Source organism: Neodiprion fabricii, chromosome 7 (assembly GCF_021155785.1).
Source record: "Neodiprion fabricii isolate iyNeoFabr1 chromosome 7, iyNeoFabr1.1, whole genome shotgun sequence".
Lineage (NCBI taxonomy): Eukaryota > Metazoa > Arthropoda > Insecta > Hymenoptera > Diprionidae > Neodiprion > Neodiprion fabricii.
The window spans coordinates 18600746-18622765 of record NC_060245.1 but is presented as its reverse complement, the minus strand read 5'-3'; the positions used below and the strand labels follow the sequence as shown (position 1 = coordinate 18622765).

The 22020-nt window shown below is 33.7% G+C and overlaps 1 protein-coding gene across 3 annotated transcripts in view; it reads left to right on the top strand.

Moving 5' to 3' along the window:
* Positions 1 to 767: 767 nt before the first annotated feature.
* LOC124186638 (thrombospondin type-1 domain-containing protein 4-like) overlaps positions 768 to 22020 on the top strand; it is a 66493-nt gene continuing 45240 nt past the window's right edge. The window contains exons 1-4 of one of the 3 annotated variants that reach the window (XM_046578494.1): positions 768 to 974; positions 1420 to 1465; positions 2024 to 2046; positions 3486 to 3559. In XM_046578494.1, coding sequence (XP_046434450.1) covers positions 2044 to 2046; positions 3486 to 3559 — 77 coding nt within the window. In that variant the 5' untranslated portion in view covers positions 768 to 974; positions 1420 to 1465; positions 2024 to 2043. Of the gene's footprint in view, positions 975 to 1419; positions 1466 to 1833; positions 2047 to 3485; positions 3560 to 22020 lie in introns of those variants that run through there. The other 2 variants (XM_046578493.1, XM_046578492.1) reach the window with 2 other exon arrangements.

Here is a 22020-nt window from a genome sequence, read left to right as displayed (position 1 = left end):
CTCCTACGATATTCTACAACAAAATAAAAAAAAAAAAATTTCATCTTTATAGAGTTGTAAATATCCTCAAGACTTGCGAGATCATTACAACTATAAGTGAAGCGAGACTGATCTGCGACAGATCTGCGAAGAGAGAACAAAAAACACCGACTCTCTATATTCAATTCGCGTCGCAGAATATTCGTGGAGATCATTTTTACCGGCAGAGCGGGCATGAATTAGATAGAACACGAAGATACAGATCTGGAAGGAAAAACAAAAAAACACCGACTCTCTATATTCAATTCGCGTCGCAGAATAGTCGTGGGGATCATCCTTACCGGCAGAGCGGGCATGAATTAGATAGAACACGAAGAGACAGATCTGGAAGGAAAAAGAAAAAAACACCGACTCTCTATATTCAATTCGCGTCGGAGAATATTCGTGGGGATCATTCTTACCGGCAGAGCGGGCACGAATTAGATAGAACACGAAGAGACAGATCTGGAAGGAAAAAGAAAAAAACACCGACTCTCTATATTCAATTCGCGTCGCAGAATATTCGTGGGGATCATTCTTACCGGCAGAGCGGGCACGAATTAGGTAAAAGACGAAGAGCGGCGCGACTCTCCGCGGGTAGTTCGTCGCTGCGCCGCATCCACCGACAACCCAAGATCCATCCGACAATCCATCCCGTCCATCCCACCCATGGAACACGCAAGACGGTGGTGCAGAGCTTGGCTCGCGATTAGAGCCGTGCCCTAGCCGAGCAGAGAGGGCAGAGTAGCAGCAGTTAGACGTGAATCGTTGTTCGCATCGGGGGGATCGGGCAGCAGCAGAGCCACAAGCCGCGCGTACCCGGCACGTTCACAATCAGTCCGGTTTCGTCGCGGGCCACGGCAACACCGTAACAGAGAAAGACACCAGCGCCGCTCGCTTCAAATTCGAAACACGCGGTTCCTGGCTTCCGAGTTCCGCCGATCAAAGAGCGCGACGTGTGTAATTTCACCTGACTCGGAATTAGCGATATAATAGAAATACCTCCTTCTTTTTTTTCTTTTTTTTTTTATCATCTTCGTAAAGTATCCACATAAATTATAAAAAAAAAACACACACACACACACAGACAGACGCACACTGACAAAAGAATATATTTATATTTCATCACTGCACTAGTATTTCCGACTTCTTCCTCAGTTTCTTCAGTTTTCATCGTTTTTTTTTTTTTTATCCTTCTATTCTCGTTTTTGCAAAAAAATAATTTTACACGCCCACGCGCACATCTAGTAATAGATATTTCCGCGCTTCTATCTCGGCTTATTTACCCAAGAGCCTGAAATTTGCAAAAACGATAAAAAAAAAAATCAACTAAAATAAATAAATAAAACCCCGCTTGTACACGGGATCTGGACAACGTTTCACCGTAAATTTAATTCGCAGATCTCCGCAGGCACACGCCGGATCTGATATGTTTTACGTATAAAACGTAATGTAAACTAGTTCACGTATACATTTATATATATATATATATATATATGAGTGTGCGTTTGTATGTACACGTAAACCCTTAGAAAAATTATATACATAATTACCATATGTGTAGAAACGTTTGAACACATACAGCCCGGCGACGATCAATTTTTATTACCTTTGTTTAATTATACACAACTGTACCGCAGGTAAATAAACAATTACACAAATACGCGGTGTTTTTGTGCGCGTGTGCGTGTGGTGCGTGTATTCGTCGTGACGTTGTGGATCGGTACGATGTATGTTACAGGTGTCGTCTGAACTCGCGTACACGTGTGTTGATTTTATTGTCGTTTTTCAATCTCAATTTTTGTCTGATTTTTTTTTTTGTTTATCCAATTATTTTTCATTCCACTCGAAATAAAAAGTTGAAGATAATAAAAATTGTAGAAAAAAAAAGAAAATCGGTTCTTTCAACTCACGCGTTTATTGTATACGTATATAACCACTTCCTATATATAATACACGGAGGACGACGCACGCGGCTTACGATCTGACGTAAGAATGTCTTCAGGATGAAAATATCCCCGGATTATGGTGAGCGGTTTTCGTTTTATGGTTTCATTATAATTTCTCTCTCTCTCTCTCTCTCTCTCTCTCTCTCTCTCTCTCCCTCTCTCTGTCCCGTCTATTCCTGCTAGAATTCATACAGTCGAAGATAATTTTTCACTCGAGACAAAACCAAGCTAGAAAAAAAAAAACGTGACGTTTCTTTTTTTTCTATCATTCATTTACAATCTTTTTTTTTTCCCCACTTTTCGCTGTCGCAATTTCGTTCGATTTTGCCGATTTTGCCAAATTACTCGCGAAGAACAACGGGTAAAGGAACAAACGAAGTCGTTATTACAATACGACCGGTGTTTGTAACGTTGGAAAATTGTTAAGGGAAAAAAAGAAGAGACAAAAGGGAGTAGGAGAAGTAGGGAGGTGGAGAGGAAAAAATAAAAAAAAAAATAAAAAAATAAAAATAAAACAGTCATAGCCGAAGAATTTCACTCTGTTAATTTAAATGACGCGAGAGTATAAATTGGCCGGCATGCATACGATTATTACAGTTCTAACTAGTACTACCGGTTTCAAGTACAATACACGTATACGACAAACTATATTATGTGCCGTAGTCGGCTAGTCTAGGTCCTATTCACGCTTTGTGAAATGAGAAAAAAAAATAAATAAAAAAGTATAAAAATAATATATATATTATACATATGTATATGTGAATTTATTGACACTTTAATTCATTCATATCTGAATATTGTACGAGGTCAAGCTTAAGATTGCAGAGGATATTCTCAATCTTTGATAATATGTGTAATATTTATTGTATGTGAAAAAAGTAAATAAATAATAACAATTTCCGGTGGAAAAAAAGTTGTCCGGAATATTGACGAGATAAATATTATGAATTTAATAGTTCAATATCTTGATGAAAATTTGACGACAAGTTTTATGATACTTTAACGATTTGTTGCAGAATCATGTAAAATAACATTAACAATCAGGTTATTGCGGTGAATGTAAAAAATGACTTCGGATTCGACAATGCGAGAAATTTTTATAGAGGAAATTCTGTGAAAATTAATTACGTCAATTTTAGTTCAAATATTATTTTATTAGAATTTAAAACTGGAATGTAAGATTTACTCGAAAGCTGCTTTCTTACATGTTTTTCTTTTTCCGCTTAAGCGTACAACAGTTCTAAAATTTTGCCAGTAATGTTTATATATAAATGTGATTATTTCGTAATTCTTCCAATCTGGATATTAATTCAAGATGGATTTATTTTCTTTACATCGCTTTGCGGACACTTTTTAGAAAACGTGACGTGAATAAGATTAAAGTTTAAAATTTTTTCTCAGGGTGTAAGATTTCAGTTTAGTTATCGTGCCTCGCGTATTTCTTTCGAACACAATTCTTACCTCCCACACTTGACACGGTGTATTAAATTTTCTCTCTTCTCCGTTTGTTTTACACAGGAGGAAACAACAGCGATGATGACGATGATAAGCGATCGCTCGAAGATTCGCACGATGCTATTCGCTCATATTGGGTGAGTTGGGTCAAGGTTCATAAACATTTACGATCCGAAGCATTTCGCAATAAGGAAAATGAATGAATAAAAAAAAAAACAAAACTACCACAGTCGTTAAACAAATTTACGAGTTTCAAGTCACAGTGACGTAAACGCAACGCGGAGCATTTGAACAAATTTTCACCATTTTACGACTTGGGAATGGTGGGAAAGATTATGCGTTAAGCCCTATAAATATCGCGTATTAATTAACAAAACATGCTTATTTCGCAATCGTGTAAGACAAACCCTTCGAAATGATAATTAATTTCTAAGTTGCGAAACGACTCGTCGCTTCTTTTAACGTTCTATTTTTTTTCCCCCCCATCGCGATAACGCTGCGAACTTCAACCTCGTCAAATTTAGACGTGAATCAATCAACGCGATCAATGAAATTTACAACGAATTAACGTTTGTTCCGCAATGAAAAATTAAACAAATTAAAATTGACGGTGCTTTCGAAAAATTGTGAACTAAATTTCTTCAGTTTTGTACGAAAAATGTAGTGTTTTTTTTTTTTTTTTTTTTTTTTTCTCACAAGCGAAGTTGAAAGACTTTGAGATTAATTTATCGTTATTTGTGCAACGGTTTATTCAATTTTCTTCATAGTTGTTGCAATTTTAAAAGACACAAATAGCGTAATATGAATAAACGTGGAAAAGTTGGGGAATTTTGCGATCCAAAATTAGTGGCAACCCTGGCAATCATTATATTGCATAATATATCCTGCAGGTAACTAATCGTACGTATTTGTTTATCTTTGTAACAGTTAATCTTTACGGTACAGATCGTATAATATAATTGAATTGTATAACCGCGGGGATAAATTTGGCTTGTGTTGAGCCTTAATTCATTGATCGTTGAAGTCGTTGAATAAACCTTCTCGGATTCTTTATGCGAAATAATATTATCATTCGCAAGTATAATTTACATTTTACGTGGGTAGATCAGACGTTGAAATTCTAATACATTGTGCGAATGTGTTTTTTTTTTTTTTCTTTTCTTTCTTTTCTTTTTTAAGTTCAGTTGTTTACTTTTCACCGAGAGTTGGAGGAATATCCGGTACAGAAATTGAAATGCGACTAATTTAGGTTTAATTGTTGCGTGGAGAAAGTTGTTTCATCGAGTTAGAAATTATCCCGAGAAGCTTGGGGATGAAAAATTATTATTATTTAGTTGCTTAATCCGATTGCGAAAGGGAGAGCATCGTTGATTCGATGTCATAAAATTACATGGCGTCAATCCCGTAACGTAATAGTTGAGTTCAATTGATAAGTCGGCTTCAATTATCGGACCGAAAGCAATATTCATTGTCGAACATTGTATACAGTTGGAGAAATTATAAAATTTGGTTTTAAATTTTAAACCGTGAGACTGAAGTTGATTGATGTTAATTTTGATTACAAAAATTCTTTTCCTAGCATGTTGAAACAAATTTTTAACAAACAATTCGATTGAAAAGGGTCTTTCAGTTGTTGACAATAGCTTGGGGAACTTTTTTTTCATAGCTTAGGAAAAATTCTTCGTCTTATGAAAATTCATGCAGAGGCCGTTACATGAGTTTTAAATTAATCCTCGTGCAGTCTATGTTTTAAATTTTTCTAATGTCAAGGAAACACGTTCGTCGTTATATCTTTGTTTCCATATAGAAAATTACGTTGCGATTTTTTATTTTATGTTGAATTTTTTTCTTCTTATTCTCTTATCGCAACCCAACGGGCAAATCACTCGCGATGAAATCTGGTGTGCATCTTTCCGCGAATCTTACGAAGTCTCTATAAATTTTCGAAATCTTGTGCAATTTTTGTAATCTTGAAAATCTTTCGGAATTTTCTGAAATCCGCTGAAATCTCTCGAAATCTTTTGAAATCGACCGAACTCCTCTGAAAATATTTTGAAATCTCTCGAAATCTCTGCAATATTTATAAATTCTTGAAATCCTTGAAATCTTCTGAAATCCATTGAAATCATTTTTAATCTTTCGAAATTTTGAGAAATCATCCGAGTCTCTTGAAATCTTTTGAAATCCTATGTAATTCGTGAAATCATTTGCATTCCACTCCGTTTAGAAATCTTTAGAAATCATTTAAAATCATCTGAAACCTTATTTCATTTGAAATCTTTTGAAATCCTTTGAAGGCTTCTAAAAGCTTTTGAAATATTGTGAAATCATTTGAATAATCGTCTCTTGTAAAATTTTGAAATCACTTGAAGTCTTTAGAAATTTTTTGTAATCTGTTAAAATCTTTTGAAGTCATTTGAAATCTCTCGAAAACTTTGAAATCCTTAGCAATTCCTTGAAATCATTTTCGATCTGTTAATACCTTTGGAAATCGTCTGGGTCTCTTGAAATCTTGTGAGATCCTTTGAATTCCTTTGTAATTTTTGAAATCTTTTGAAATCTTTTGAAATCCTTTGAAGGCTTCTGAAAGCTTTTGAAATATTGTGAAATCATTTGAATAATCGTCTCTTGTAAAATTTTCAAATTACCTGAAATCTTTAGAAATTTTTTGTAATCTGTTAAAATCTTTTGAAGTCGTTTGAAATCTCTCGAAAACTTTGAAATCCTTAGCAATTCCTTGAAATCATTTTCAATCTGTTAAAACCTTTGGAAATCGTCTGGGTCTCTTGAAATCTTATGAAATCCTTTGAATTCCTTTGTAATTTTTGAAATCTTTTGAAATCTTTTGAAATCCTTTGAAGGCTTCTGAAAGCTTTTGAAATATTGTGAAATCATTTGAATAATCGTCGCTTGTAAAATTTTGAAATTACCTGAAATGTTTAAAAATTTTTTGTAATCTGTTAAAATCCTTTGAAGTCATTCGAAATCTCTCGAAAACTTTGAAATCCTTAGCAATTCTTTGAAATCTTATGAAATCCTTTGAATTGCTTTGTAATTTTTGAAATCTATTGAAATCTTTTGAAATCACCACAATCGTTAGAAATCTCTTGAAATCACTTGGACTTCGTGTTGAAATATTCAGCAATCGTATAAAATCATCTGAAACGTTTATTTTTATTTGGAATCTTTTGAAATCCTTTGAAATCTTCTGAAATCATTTCAAGTGTCATCTCTCGTAAAATTTTGAAGTCATATGAAATATTTTGAAATTTTTTTGTAATATATGAAAATCCTTTGAAATCGGGTGTCGGGTACATCGAAACGATGATTAATGCGATTAACCGGTCGTTGCGAGCAGATTTATTTCTTCTGTCACATTATTCCCTTCGCCTGGAAAATTTCTAATTCATATGTAGCTACGTGACGCGGAATGCGTCAAGAGATCAGGCTACATTTGTGCGGCGTATTCTACGGTCTTCAAAAAGGGTTTCGAAATGCCGCCGAACCGCAGAAGTAGAATGAACATGTATATATAATACGCGTTACACACGTTGAACAAGAATGGAGAAATCCGATCATCCAAGGGGAACGATTCGCTACGGCTAAAACGTGCACCCGGTGCAATGCAACGATGGGCCGCCTGCTACTCAGCCGCCATGATTTTACGGGGTTTATACAAGATGCGCGCGAGGCTGCAGTTGGAAAAATACCTCACAGTTACACATTCGGGTTTGGTGCCTTAGAAATAGGGGGGGGGAAAAAAAAAACTAAAAAAATTTAGTGATACAATAAAGAAATGCGACGAACTACCCGGCTCGAATTAATTCGTCGCCCTTCAATCCCCGCACCCTTTAACCCCGTAGCTGAAAGCGTTCGGAGGGAAAATGTCCTTTTAAAAGATTTTCTTTCTTCTTTCTTTTTTTTTTTTTTTTTTTATACATGTACGTGTATACACACGTTTTTCACGTACACCCTTTTTTATTCGACGAAAGTGTCAACGGTTTGGAATTTTGGTATTTCTTTTTTTTACAACTAACATACCTGTGAAAAATTTTACCAAGCATTTGTTATCGGCTTGATTTGTTGGAGGTATTTTTGTATTTTATTTTGTTTTTTTTACCGCGCGGGTTATTTATAAGAAAATTCCTTACTGACAGTTAATTAATTACAATGCAGTACCGATGATCTAGCTTTCGAATTGCTTATTATGATCGATAACGATACACGAACTACGTTGATAAAGATCTGTTTCTCGACTGTTATTTTTCAATTAAGTTTTGTGCGTGGGTGGATCTTCTTTTTTTTTTTCCTACCGATCTTTTTATCTTCCTCTTTGTTTCGCTTTAAGTTTTACTTTTGTTTCTCGCTATCTCGATGAATTTATGGTTTTTAAAACTCGAGGTCGTGAAGAAAATAAAAATTACACGGGGAACTTTACTCGCCGAACAAACCGATATTCACTATAAACCACTCGATACGTATTATTATATGTATGATACAAGTTCAGAACGATATCTATCGATTTTACTCCATATGTTGACCGTAAATCGTTACTTTCTTTATCTCTCTGTTTTATCTTTGTACACGATTGCGAAAAAATTTTCAAATCAAAGAGGAATGACGAAAAGTGCAGTAAGTAAATGTTTGAGACCGTGTTAAATAGAGGAGGAAAAATTGACGATACAACGGATTATAAATTTTTATAATGGAAATTCGGCATAATCGAAGTGAAAAAACGAAAACTCGTTACCGTTAATCGTGCAATTTAATTTGGTTCGTTTGATTTAATTACAATTCTTAAAATTCACACAGCTATATATAAACAAGTAATCTGTCGAAACGAATTCAATGTTTCTCATCATCTATTCTTCAATCTTACAGACAATAAAAATCTGTAATACCTGTACCAAAGTGCCAAAGTATAAAAGGTGAGAATTTTTTAAACAGTTGTCAATAACGATAAGTCAAATCATACTCGTATGAAAATCCGTTTTACCTTATCGTTAAAAAGTCGTTAAATCTGGATACGATAAATTACAAACAAAAGAAATCATACATCATGTTACAAAAACGTTTTCATTCACCGTTTTACAATTAGGTTGAAAATATACCCACTGGTACGTGTGTTTAAAAAATTTCATCCCACGTTGAGAATCTTCATCAATGAAAAGCTACGTTTATTTTTCAACAATAACGCGCGTACGTACATTATTCGCGCAACCTATTCTCCGAATGATAATTCTTACCGCTCAATTATCACAACGTCGATATCTGGTTTGTAGTTTTAAGATAAATTATTATTCGCGTTACGAAATACATACGCCGGATACGCTTCGACCGTACAACCCGAGGTATAATTTATTTGTTATTACAGCCGGCGTTTTATCATGATCGTATTATTTTACCCACACGTATGATACTGCGCAAGCTGCAGCAAAAATTGCATATTTGTGTGTTGTGCGTGGGTGTGTGTGTGTGTTTGCCAATAGTTAACGTGAATGTAATTGGCGCAATGTTGCATGCAGGTATCGCATAATTTAACCTGTAATAAATATACACGCAGTTTATCCCCCTGCCTTAGAAGGTACCTTTTACCTTCATGATTGGCAACTAGGATAATTGTGTTGTGTCTATAACCAGCTGACGTCGCTATTCTCTTTTCTCCATCGGGCTACCGTGTAATCACCCATCGTTCGCGTTGCAGATCATACCGTGTCGTATTACGCGAATCGATGAACCTATGTATATAATGTATATAACCGTCTAACGAACCTTGTTACTCGACTTTATACGCGTACATACTTATACATACGTCGAGGTCGATTAAGGGGGGGTTAAGGATTTCAGCGTAAAAAAAACAACACTTTTTCTTGTGAATTTTTTTTAAAACTATGGATTGAGCAAATTTAATCAAACCTTTTGTACATTATTGAGTATACTTTTAACGATATTTCGGAATTTTTTAAATGCGGAAATATTGAAAAACAAGCCGGTGACAGAGCTTTCCCCGGAACGTTTCGGAAAAAAGAAAAACAATTTGCGGTGTTCGCTATATCTCGGTCGGAAATTATCCGATACTAAAAAACCGTTAGAATTTAGTCAAAGTATCGTCAAATCCTTCCCCCCCCCCCCCCCCCAACGTTCTTTGATTTTTTTTTTTTTTTTTTTTCATTTCAAAATTTTGCGTCGGCCATCTGAAGTGTAAACTGCTATTTTCCACGAAAAATTCCGCCATTTTGTGGATGGGAAAGCCCCTTAATGTAAAAAAAAAAAAATTTCAACCAAACGTTGGGGGGAGGTATTTTATATGTAGATAATTTGTACCAAGTTTGTAAACGAATCGGTCGAGTAGTTATTAAATGGCAGTGAACACGGACTTTGAAAAAGTAGTTTTGAGAAAAAATCACAAGCGTACAACGACAAACTGACGCTCGTCTCTCGTTTTAAAATATCGTACAGTGTACAGTATAAATATAAAATATGTCTTTATGGCTTTACTTACCTGTATTTACTGAATAAAATATTCTCGAAACAGGATAATGGAGCGGAACGATAGAAGTGAATAAATAAGCTGTATACCTGCTGTCAGAGCTGTAGTGTTAAAGGGCAGGAGACTAACTAGACAATAACTTCAAGAGTTTTGCTCAGATCGACTTAAAATTTTGGGAATATATTCATGAAATATAGTGTAATATAACATATTCCAATTTCGTCAAATTTGAGGCAAGAAAATTTGCAATAAATGTCATCCACGTGGAGGGATAAAAGAGAAAAAGAGAAAATAAAAAAAAATCCTCACTCACGCATTCCGAGATTTATAATATGTAATCTGTATTACGGATAGATAACTAAGGGACAGTTTATTACCGCAGGCGTTTCATTCCATTCTATTTTATTTTATTGCATTGCATTGCATTGCTGCACTAGGTGTATAATACGTACATCGCATGTAAAACGATGCATAACTAGGAAAAATATCAAGTCTTATCGCGCACGTTGCACATTCCTATTTGTATTCATGTAATATCTGTAATTGATTGAATTCAACGAATGTTTCGCCTATTATAATTACGTAACTTCTGATTCCAACGGTTATGTTTATACATTCTATATTTTTACACCCGGTAATGTACTGCACTAATTTTTATTTTAGAAAGGTGTCAAAAAAAAAAAAAATAAATGTATAAAAAAATCAAAGTGCATAAAAAATTACCTAAAACAATCGCTTGAATGTAAATTTGTGAGCAATTCATTCGCGAAAAAATTATTATGCGTTGTTTATTATTTCGACAACAATTCACCGTTTATAATGTTTTTTTTTTTTTTTTTTTTTCAAGTTTATTCATATTTTCCCCGTAGCTACAGGAGGATATATAATTCTCGGATAATAAAACTTGTCGGAATATGATTTTTGACTCTAAACCTCGTGTTTCTTTAATTGTTTCGACACGTAATTGGTGATTCAAAACAAGTCGTAACGAATCAGATTGAATCACCTTAGATTCAAAGAAGGGGTTAATCACTATTGTAATCCGATGTACACGCGTAATGTAATCATATGTAATATCACGTAGTTACATATAACCTCTGTAATTTCTTGTAATCGTTTGTAATCTTTGCATTCTTTTTGTATTCGGCGTGTTATCGTTATAGAACTTGAAATCCCTGTAACAATTGTAATCACTTTGTAATCCCTGCAATCCGTGTAATCTTTCCAGTCCCTTGGCAATATTTGTAATCCTCGTAATCTCTTTACAATCCGTGTAATCTTCTTGTAATCTTTGCAGTCCTTTGGCAATCTTTGTAATATTTTCTGTCTCTGGATTTTTTTTGTAATCCTTGTAATCGGTGCAGTTTTTGGTAATCTTTGTAATATTTGCTACCTCTGGAATATTCATAATTCTTGTAATCTCGTTGCAATCCGTGTATCTAGTTTCAATCTTTGCAGTCTTTCGGTAATCTTTGCTGTCTTTGGAAGCTTTGTAATTCTATTAATCTCTTTGTAATTCTTGTAATCACTTCGCAGTCCGTCTAATCTTCTTGTAATCCTTGCAGACTTTTTGGCAATCTTTGCAATCTTTGCTGTGTCTGGAATCTTTGCAATTCTATTAATCTCTTTTGTAATTCTAGTAACCTTTTTGTAATCCGTGTAATATCTTTGCAAGCCGTACGAACATCGTGTAATCTTTGCAATCTTTGCTGTGTCTGGAATCTTTGCAATTCTGTTAATCTCTTTGGTAATTCTAGTAACCTTTTTGTAATCCGTGTAATATCTTTGCAAGCCGTACGAACATCGTGTAATCTTTGCAATCTTTGCTGTGTCTGGAATCTTTGCAATTCTGTTAATCTCTTTTGTAATTCTAGTAACCTTTTTGTAATCCGTGTAATATCTTTGCAAGCCGTACGAACATCGTGTAATCTTTGCGATCCGTCAGTCCTTCCTTAAAATCTATGCAATCGTAGTCAGTGTAAACCACTTTTACACAGTGATTAACACCGTGAATCTGATTCGTTATCAGCCGTGAAAAGATCCTGTCAGATTGATTTAATCTTTCCCCAAGTACACATGTAACGTCAATTTGTCCACGTCGTCATCTCAATTCTAATACACACGTGCTTAGGCGAGCGTTTAACCTATTTGAAAATTTTCGAATGCGACCCATGTGTACAATACATATTTCATGCGTGTACGCGCGTGTATTAATGTAAACAACACCTATGCATCGGCCGTTGGTGGTGCAGTAATTTTGTGTATTCAAATCGCGTTTAACTCAAATGGCGTGTACTATACATATATATATATATATATATATATGCACACATACATATTCGAAATAGCATATTATCCCCTCCGTATCTTTAAGTTGTCCCGTTTTGTTCCTAATAACGGACCGTATTTAACAAGTTCTATGCATAGCTTTTGTTTATCGCTTAGGTTACCTTTACAAGTACAATTATATATATATATATATATATATATATATATATATATATATATATATATATATATATATATATGCACATAACTCGTGCATATTTTACTTTCTTTCCGCAAAGTAGGTACATTTTTACATACGTAACTCGTAATTTCTACGGATCCGATCAAATTTATAAATCAAATTTTTCAGAATTTTTACTTTCTATGAAATTAAAAAACGTCAACTTTGACATTTCATTTCTCGACAGTTTTTTTTTCGACTTTCACGGCTCGTAAGTGTACGAATTTGGAGTCTAATAAAATCAATTCCAGGGTCTGTTTTTCGGAGAATTTAATGCCCTGCGAGAATATGCTTCGAAAATTTTTTTTTTTTAATTCAAACGGTTCGATAGTCACATCGTTTTTAATGAAAAAAAAAAAAAATTATTTTATGCGTGTTATTCAAATGGGAAATATCAGATAGCCTGCGACATCTTTGAAAATTGAGATAAATATTTTTCCAAACGGGAGAATTTTTTTCTCAACAAATAGGTCCTTTCAAGCCCGTAGATTCGATAGGTTCGTTTTTTTGGCTCACCATATATATATATATACATATATGCCGTATGTATTATATCTGCAAGACATCTGCGTGTCTAATTGTGCTTTTAAGAAAGATTACCTACGAAAGGTGTATTGTACATATATATATATATATGCATGTGCGCGTGTGTGTGAACGTAGTCCAGTCGGCTTGAAAATTGAATGGAAAAATGGAAATCTTTCCGCTCTACTGGCTTTTGCTGCTACCGAGCTGTTTTATACCTTGTTTAAAATTTCACCTAACTTTAGTACGTACGTATACGTATATACATGTAACGTGTATTACTGTATACATTATACATAGAAATAGTCATTAGTTAGGCAAATATATTTATATTATACGTATTACGGCTACTTACATTAGTTCTATGAATGTTTTTATACACTGTAGATATTTGTACGGAAGGAAAGAAGAGATTTGAAATATTATTGAAATTACCAAATACGTGGTGATCAAATTGAGGTGTAATATAACGGGGAAAGAAGTGTTTTCTTAACCTCAATTATATTTCTCATTCATTTTTATTCTCACGCGGTTTTTTTGTTTTTTTTTTTATTTACCCTTCATCTTTTGCTTTCCAACTTCAATCGAGTTATATTTCTTCTAATCAAAAAAACGTTCAATCCTTTTTCCGTCTGTATAATATCTACGCCATTTTTCACCGAGCTGCTTTTGTAGAGGAAAATAAATGCAGATGATTATACGTTTTAAAATTATAAAACGAAAATTGTATAAACGCAAACTGAATAAAACAGGCAAAAAAGCCGTTGCTTGCAAAAATATAAGAATCATCAAATAAAAGGTTTTTATTTTTTATTTTTTTTACAAAAATTTGGTCGGATAAAAAGTGGAAATTTTTTCAAATAACTCAGAAACAGTACAAATCAATTCGCTGAAAATTTTGTTAGTTCCGAGTTGAGAAGCGAATGATTAAGACCGAAAACAGACATCGTATTCGATAAAAAAAAAAAATTGTTCATCGATAAAAAAATTGTCGGTGCGGATTTTCCATGGACGTTAAAATGCTAATTTTTATATTTTTCGGAGTCACAATTTTTTGAACAAGTATATCTACAAATTTTTTTGTTCAACCCGTCGCCACTGGATTCGGAAAATTTTTTGTCAAACGAATTCGAGTGAACTTCCGGTTGAAATTTTTTCGAAAAAAGAAAGAGGCAAAGAAACATCAATCCCAGAATAAAATGATGTACATTTTCCTACAGAATTTTGCACCGTACAGAGTAACGAAATTTTTGTGAATCCCCAGACTGTTTTACTTGAAATTTATGCGGTTTCGAATATTCATCGACACCAAGCATGAATCTTTTTTGACGTTCTTTGTTTTTTTCCGTTGTTTTCTTTAACCGAATTCAACATCTATACGAAAACTTGAAAGCTGCGGACTATAAAATTGACTCTTAGACCAATTTATGCGTAATAATTGGGCAATCCCGTATGATGAAGAAATTAGATTTGATGATTTTATTGGTGTGAAACGACGTGAAACACGAAGTGGGAATTCATGCTTCTTCTCGAATGACGAACGTTCAAAGTTTTATTTCCTAGCATGAGAAGATGAGAGCTGCGTAAAACGTGGTCCACAGAATGTACCATATATATGTGTGTGTGTGGGTATTATAAAGTACGATAATTAGTCAGCCCGCTTTCAAAAACTGTACGCGAACCTCGCGCGAGTTAAAAGCGAGTCATTTCTTCTTTTCCTCCTTGACCGTTTTTAAATGTCTTTTTACTACTTCTTCTTTCCTCTCTGGCAAATTTTGTGTAACGGTTTTCAATACGCTCTAAATTTACACACAGGCATCTATGTACGTTTATACGTATGCACACGTTTACGTACATTTGTATTCGAACGTGCATACAATTTAGTTGTGAAATCCATTTGTGGATTAACTCACAGCTGACCAGAGTCACCGGTGACATATTGCTTTTTCGCTTAAAAACTGTTTAAAGAAAATTCGGAGGGAAAAAGTGTCGTTAACAACAACGTCGTTGTATCTCGGATAAAGATATGTATACGTTTATTTGACACGAGGCGATGTGTTCGTTTCTTTTCCTACAATTGTTTCTCTGTTGAGATTTTTCAGACATACACGTGTTATGTATAACGTCGCTTATCACTTGTTTCTAAATTAATTTTATACAATTTTTTTTGTTTTTTTTTTTTCTCTTTGTCGTCAAATCTAAATATATTACCCGCAAATATTATTACAGGTAGATTAGAATTATGAAAATTGAATAATGATATTGAATTTGATCAAAGTTTGACGAAAATTGAATGATTTTTATCGAGTCGTTTTGTAGTTTGTAATTTTCTTATTTAACTTTTCGACAATACATAAATCGCGTTACATTTTCGTCAGATTTTAGTATCGTTGTTACGGAAAATTTTCTGCTTCGAAAGTAAGAAACGAATTCCGCATTGGATCGGATCGAAAGTAAATATGTAAGATTGGAATTTACGACTGTTTTTGTTTTTTTTTTTTTCTTCGTTTTCTTGACTTGCTTTTTGTTTCCGAATCGTTGTAGAAAAATCGAGACTATTTGAACGGAAGAAAGTTAATTTATCTGTGCATTATGTACGTGCAATTAAAAGAAAGAAAAAAAAACTTGTTCACACGAATTAACAAAAGATAAATTTCGCTACGCTTGTGCAAATTTGAAAGAAATTTTTCGGTTCACTTTTGTAACGTCAAGTTTTTGTTATTTCTCAACTGCTCGATGATCGTTGTTAAAATTCACGATAAATTAAGAAAACTTTCTTCCTCGCGATGTCGATGTAAAAAAAATTAAAAAAAAAAAAAAAAATGTCAAAACAAGCAAAGTCTTTTCCATTCTCCCGATATCGTCTGCGTTAAAAAATAGCAAGACAAACGATTAAACGGTGGTAAAAATGAGCGCCTCGCAATCTTTCGATGTAAAAAAAAAATACCGTATATACGTACCATAATTTCAATTTATAGACGGAGAGTAAAGAATAAATGAATAAAACAAAAAAAAACACGCGTCAAAAATTTTTTCGTACTTTCTACGCTGCAATTTTCTGCAATATAATTTCTGCAATAACTGAAGCGTTTGCACATATATGCATAATGTATCGTATATGCATATATGCATGTATGTATATAATCTCTCTTTTACGTATCTGGAACAGGGCAGGGCAGGTTTGGCCGTTGGCGGCGATCGAGAGATTAATTACAGTTCGTAAAAGGGTTTATTGTTGGCAAAAGATACAGAGCTATTCTTTTTCATTTCCTGGCGCCGCCGGTAGGAAACCAACCGCGCCTTTTTTTTCTTTCTTTTTTTTTTTTCTTTTTTTTACCCCCGATCCGTGAAACGTTTGCAACGTTCGATTTCCCACCGTGTCGATAAAGAAGAAATCGTTATCCCCGGTCGTCGACCGTCGTCTTTGTTTTACCTTTGTTATTCGTTGATTATCGTTTATTTTTTTTTCTTTTTTTTCTCTTTTCATCTTCTCTTCTCTCACATGGTGAACGTTTTTTTTTTTTTTTCTTTCACTCATAATTTCGATCGTTCATTGATACGCGAGTATCGACGATCTTCGTACTGTAAATATTATTGTTGTTATTGTTATTATCATTATTATTATTGTTGTTGTTGTTGTTTGTTTTTCTTCTCTTTTTTTTTTTTTTGTATTACTTTGTTTCGCGTTTACGCAAAAACGAAAAGGATAAAGAATAATATAATGATTTAGATTTCGAATCAGCGTGACCGATAACGAGATCGTCGTTGTCTCGTTTCGTAACTGTTGCGAACAACGAAAGTAAATAGAAGTTGAGAAAATAAGGAATCGTATGGAAAACAACAAAAAAAGAAGAAAACGGAATACAAATTTTTCCTCGTGTTTCCTAGTTTCTTATCGTTATTGTTTACTCAACGATTTCTATAGGGGTTTTTTTTTTTTTTTTTTTTTTTTTTTTTATTATTTTCTCACTCCCCGTGCGATGTTACTAGGTTTGCTTTTATCGTATACGGTGCGCGTGGAGAGAGGTGCTTTCTTACCTCACCCCATTACGACAACATGCACGCACACACACACACACACACACACCTAGGTTATACATATTTTCTAGGCACGTAGAATTGGGTACCCGATAGAAGGAACATCCTACTTTTGCTCTCCCTTTGAAAAAAAGCAAAAAAAAAAAAAGAAAAAAAAAACCCTCTCGAAGTCAAAGTGGTTTATCCTATTTTTGTGAATAGCTAATGAATTTTTAGAAACACGTGTATATAATATATATATATATATATATATATATATATATATATATATATGTATATATGTTTATATATATTACATTATATACATAACCTGGCTGCGGGATATTTTGTTTACATTATTCTCTCCGCGTAGTGCCTCGTTGGATCTTGGCATAACGTATAATATTATATACGGGGTGTTGAAAAAAGGTGGGTACATCCGGATAGCACGAAAGCGAACTAACTTATTGTTGGAGATAAACTGATGATAGATTCCCGAATAATTTTTCCCTGGGAATCCAACGGTAATATTAGTTTTTTGGGCCAGACGGGCCCAATGGGGGCCTTATGAGGCCCAAATTTGAAACTTCAAACGGAGACCCCAATTTTCTCGTTCGAATTTGGATTCAGCGAGAAGCCGGAATCTATCACCAGTTTATCACCAAGTTACTTCGTTTTCGTGCTATCCGGGTTTATCGACCTTTTTTCAACACCCCGTATATTGCCTACAAGTATGACGTAGAGTTTTTAATAATACACTGCAGTGTTTTTCACGCCGTGCAAATATTACTTACACCTTATTTGTTTTATATATATTTTCTCTCTCTCTCTCTCTCTATTTTACACACGACAGATGTTTTTTTTTTCTAATTTCTTAATTTTATTCATTTTCTTATTCAACTTGTTTTCTTTTTTTATTTTTTACTTTTTTTTATTTTTTCTATTCGTTTCAAACGAACGTTCTCCGTACCCGGCAAGAAAATTCAAGAATCATTGTCAACGGGAGGAGAATTTTATTCTTCTCTTTGTTCGAAAGTTTGTGAAAATTAATTTTCTCCCCGTTTCAAACCGTTGACGAAACGAACAGCTCAAAAAAATTTATACAAAAAATGTTTCTCCACCATGAACGCAACCTTTTGTTCTTCGCAACTTAATATATATATAGTATATATATATATACTATATATGCAGTGCGCACATGCAACTTGTCAAGATTATTATACGAACAAATATTTGATCATCGCGATGATGTGAATATGATGTTATGTCGTAGAAGCTGCCTGGGATTTTTTTTTACTCTCTTTTCTCTCTCTCTCTCTCTCTCTCTTCGTTGTTATAACGAGATTGCTTTTCTCACAGAACGATGCAATCTCACTCCGGAAAAGTGTAATAGCTTCTTCAAACAACGAACCTTATTTATATAATGCAGCTCAAACAGGGGCATTTAAACAAAGTCGGGCTTTTCTTTCATGTCGTGTATATTGTATATATATATGTATACATATATACACACCACGGGTAATACACTCTTAGAGTATAATATGTTCGAAATAATGCGGTTACGCGTGAAAAGAAATTTTTAAAAAAAAAAGAAAAAAAAAAGAAAAAACAGTCGAACCACTTTGATTGGTTGGAAGTGCAAAAAGTGGGACAATGAGAAGATAAAACTTGTGTTCAATCTCAGCAAGAGAGTCGATAAAGAAACTACGTTAGGTTGAATAATTGTTAATTTATTATTAATATCGTTTTATCATATATAAACATATATTTTATATCGGTATAATTTTTTTTTACCCCACCACCTTTATTTCACCAATTCCAAATCCGCAATTTTGAATAGTATCGAACGTTGTAAACTGAAAAGAGAAAAAAAAATGGGGGGGGGGGGGGGGGGCTGAATCCAATTCGCGTGGAATTTGAAAGGTGCGTTTATACAATATACGTATGTATACATAACACATTATTTATACATATATACGTACGTATTTACGTGACTCGATGGTTTAATTGGCAATTAGTTCGTTACTTCGTGGGTATACAATGTAACCATTAACCTGCGGCTTATGGTACGTACGTATGTGCTTGTATACATATGTATATATGGGAGGTGTCGATTATGGTCTATTCAGTATAAAAAAAAAAAAAAAAACTGGTTTAAAACGACGATGCAGCGCATCAAACGGCCACACGGTAATGCAACAATACGCGTTGTCTCGATTCATCAATTACTAATTACTGACCCAGTTAAACGCAACAATACCTCACATACGTGTACGCGTGTACGTCATGCGCCTACGGAAACTGGGCGCATTTGCGGATCGTGCACTGAGAAAAATTTACGTTTGTTGTATCAACTAGAAAAATTGAGTAAAACGGGTATCGTTAAAAAAAAAAAAAAAAAAAAAAAAAAAAGTTAAACAAGGCTTTAACGTCAATTTATTGTTGCACGAATTCGAATAATCGGAGCTTAGTAGTAAACTTTATAATTTTGGAATTACATTTTACGACACATATTGCGTCACTTACGTTCCAATTGAGAAAAGTTTTTAATCCGCGATAAATATTGCGAATGGAATTGAAAACAAAAATTTTTCTCCTCAAGACACGGTTAATTGTAATTTATTTCAAGTACAATTTTTATTAAAATGGGATCGGTTGTGAAGCATTTTATATCGATTTAAACAAGAAATTTTCACCCAATAACGTAATTCTTGATTTTGGTGAAACTTTTTCGGACGATAATAACGCCTCCAAAGTCCTAAATTTTGTTGTTTTTTTCTGTCTGTTTTTTTTTTTTTTTTCCCCGTACAAATGTCTTCGACTCGTGAATATTTAAACCTCTGTCTAGTTATGGCTTTTTCTTAAATTCTCGAGAAACTTTTTCATCAAAAATTTGATTCTTTTTTTATGATTATTTTTGCACCATCTGTGCCACAATGATATCATTATTTGTCCCTTTTTTTTTTGTTTCAACACTAAAAATTTTGCCATCGCAAACGTAAGTGATGAAAAATGTTTAAACAAATCCTTAAATTTTCACGACTTTACAGCAAAACTACCGACATTTATATTATTATGCAGAATTGATGAAAATCAATTCTTTTTCAATATTTTCTTCTTTTTTCGTTTTTTTTTTTTTTTTCAAACGTACCTTTCAAAGATTTCATCAAAATAAATGAAAATGGCAACAATTACAACGCATGTGAGTGAAGAAGAGAATCGAAAAATGCTGTGAATGCCATTTTTTTTTTTTTTTTTTTTTTTTTTTTTTTTTTTTTTTTACAAATAAAAAATGGCACCAGCAATCTTTTTTTCGATTCTCTTCTAAATAAGAGGGGAAAGAATTGTAAACGGCTGTGAATTCCGTTTTCTTTTACAAATAAAAAATGGCACCTAAATCGCTTTTTTATTCCCCTTTTCAAACAATGGGAAAAAGAGTTAGAAATCGTATCTATCGTCTTATAAAATGCAGTCTTTCACACCACAGTTTAATCTTTATAATACGACAATACAAAGTGCAGTTCCATCCTCGTGTTCAAAGAGTGACAATTTCCGGTTTTATACACACACACACACACACACACACACACACACACACACACACACACACACACACACACACACACGTGGCGATATCACGGGAGCGTGTAATTGTTTCCTGTTAACTAACAATTAGTAAAATTGCATTGTTATAAGCATGCGCGAAATCGTGCGTTTAAGCCAATCGCATTGTTGCAGGTATTATCACAATGTGTATCACAAATGGAGGAGCAGGTGAGATTTTAAACTGTTGAAATTACGCTTCAAGTTTCCGGTTCGAAAAAAAAAAAAAAAAAAAAAAAAAAATGTAAAGTACTCTTCGTTATTAACCACCTTCCTTATTTTTAATCGATCCTATTTCCTCCGTTAATTTTCTTCATTGCGATTAAATCGTTATTGTACCGAAGAAAAAAAAAGAAAGAAAAAAAACCACGAAACAAAAGTTTAAAAACTAAAAAAGTTTGTCAAGTTTGATCTGATCCAAACGATATTTTCTCGATGTGGAAAAACGTTCGATTATCACTGCTATAACAATTTTATGGACGAAGAAAAAAAATTACATCATTGTACAAAATTTTCGATTCTATAAACGTTTCTTTCTTCGTAAATCTATTTTACATGTAACGCAAATTTTAATGAAATTAATTGTTTTTTTTTTTTTTCTCCCTCAACTTTCCTGCAACCGATAGTACAAAATAATTTTCTCAGCAAAATTGTTCCAGGGGTGTATTTAATTAACTTGGGATTGATAATTTCGAAGAAATGTTACAGTCGGCGAAAAATTTGTTTCAAGCGATTTTGCAGTGAATCGTATTTCCAAATAAAATTCAACTCAAATGAACATCGATTAATTTAGTTTTTTTTTTTTTTTTTTATCAACTTTTGTCGACGAATTTTTCTATTAATAAATAAAAAAAAGGAACCTACAAACTTTACTTTTTCTACAAAACCTTAAAAATATTGTACAAAAATCAGTTTTTTCAACGTTTTGTCGCGAATGTGTTATTAAATTATGTAAATAAATACAACCGACGAATGTATTTTTGTTTTATTTTGCTCGGTCAGTCGTCGTTCGATTCTTAAGATCGGTATTGCAGATTTCGCTCAGAAACGGGTAATTAGGTACACGGCAGCTTTCGGTACCGAAACTGTTCCTTGCGGGCAAGAAAAGGAGAGGGAAAAAATTTAAAAAAAAAAATATAAATGAAAAAAAAAAAAGAAAACAAATCCCGCCTCTTTCATATCTCTGCAAAGTTAATTGCGGTAGTCGTCGTCATTCTTACGACGAGGAGAGATGCACGCGTTGATTTCTCGAAGAGAGTCCGTAAAACGAAACGGCAGTCAGATCGGATTATCGAGGTTTATAACCGAGTCGTTACTGCGTTTAACGTCGTTGTTATTATTCATGTACCTTGACGCATCAATTATATGTCCTTATCATTTCACAAGCACAGAACTTATTCGAATTAACGTACCTACCGATTTCACCGTAGCTTTGTTGGTTGGATATTTTTATT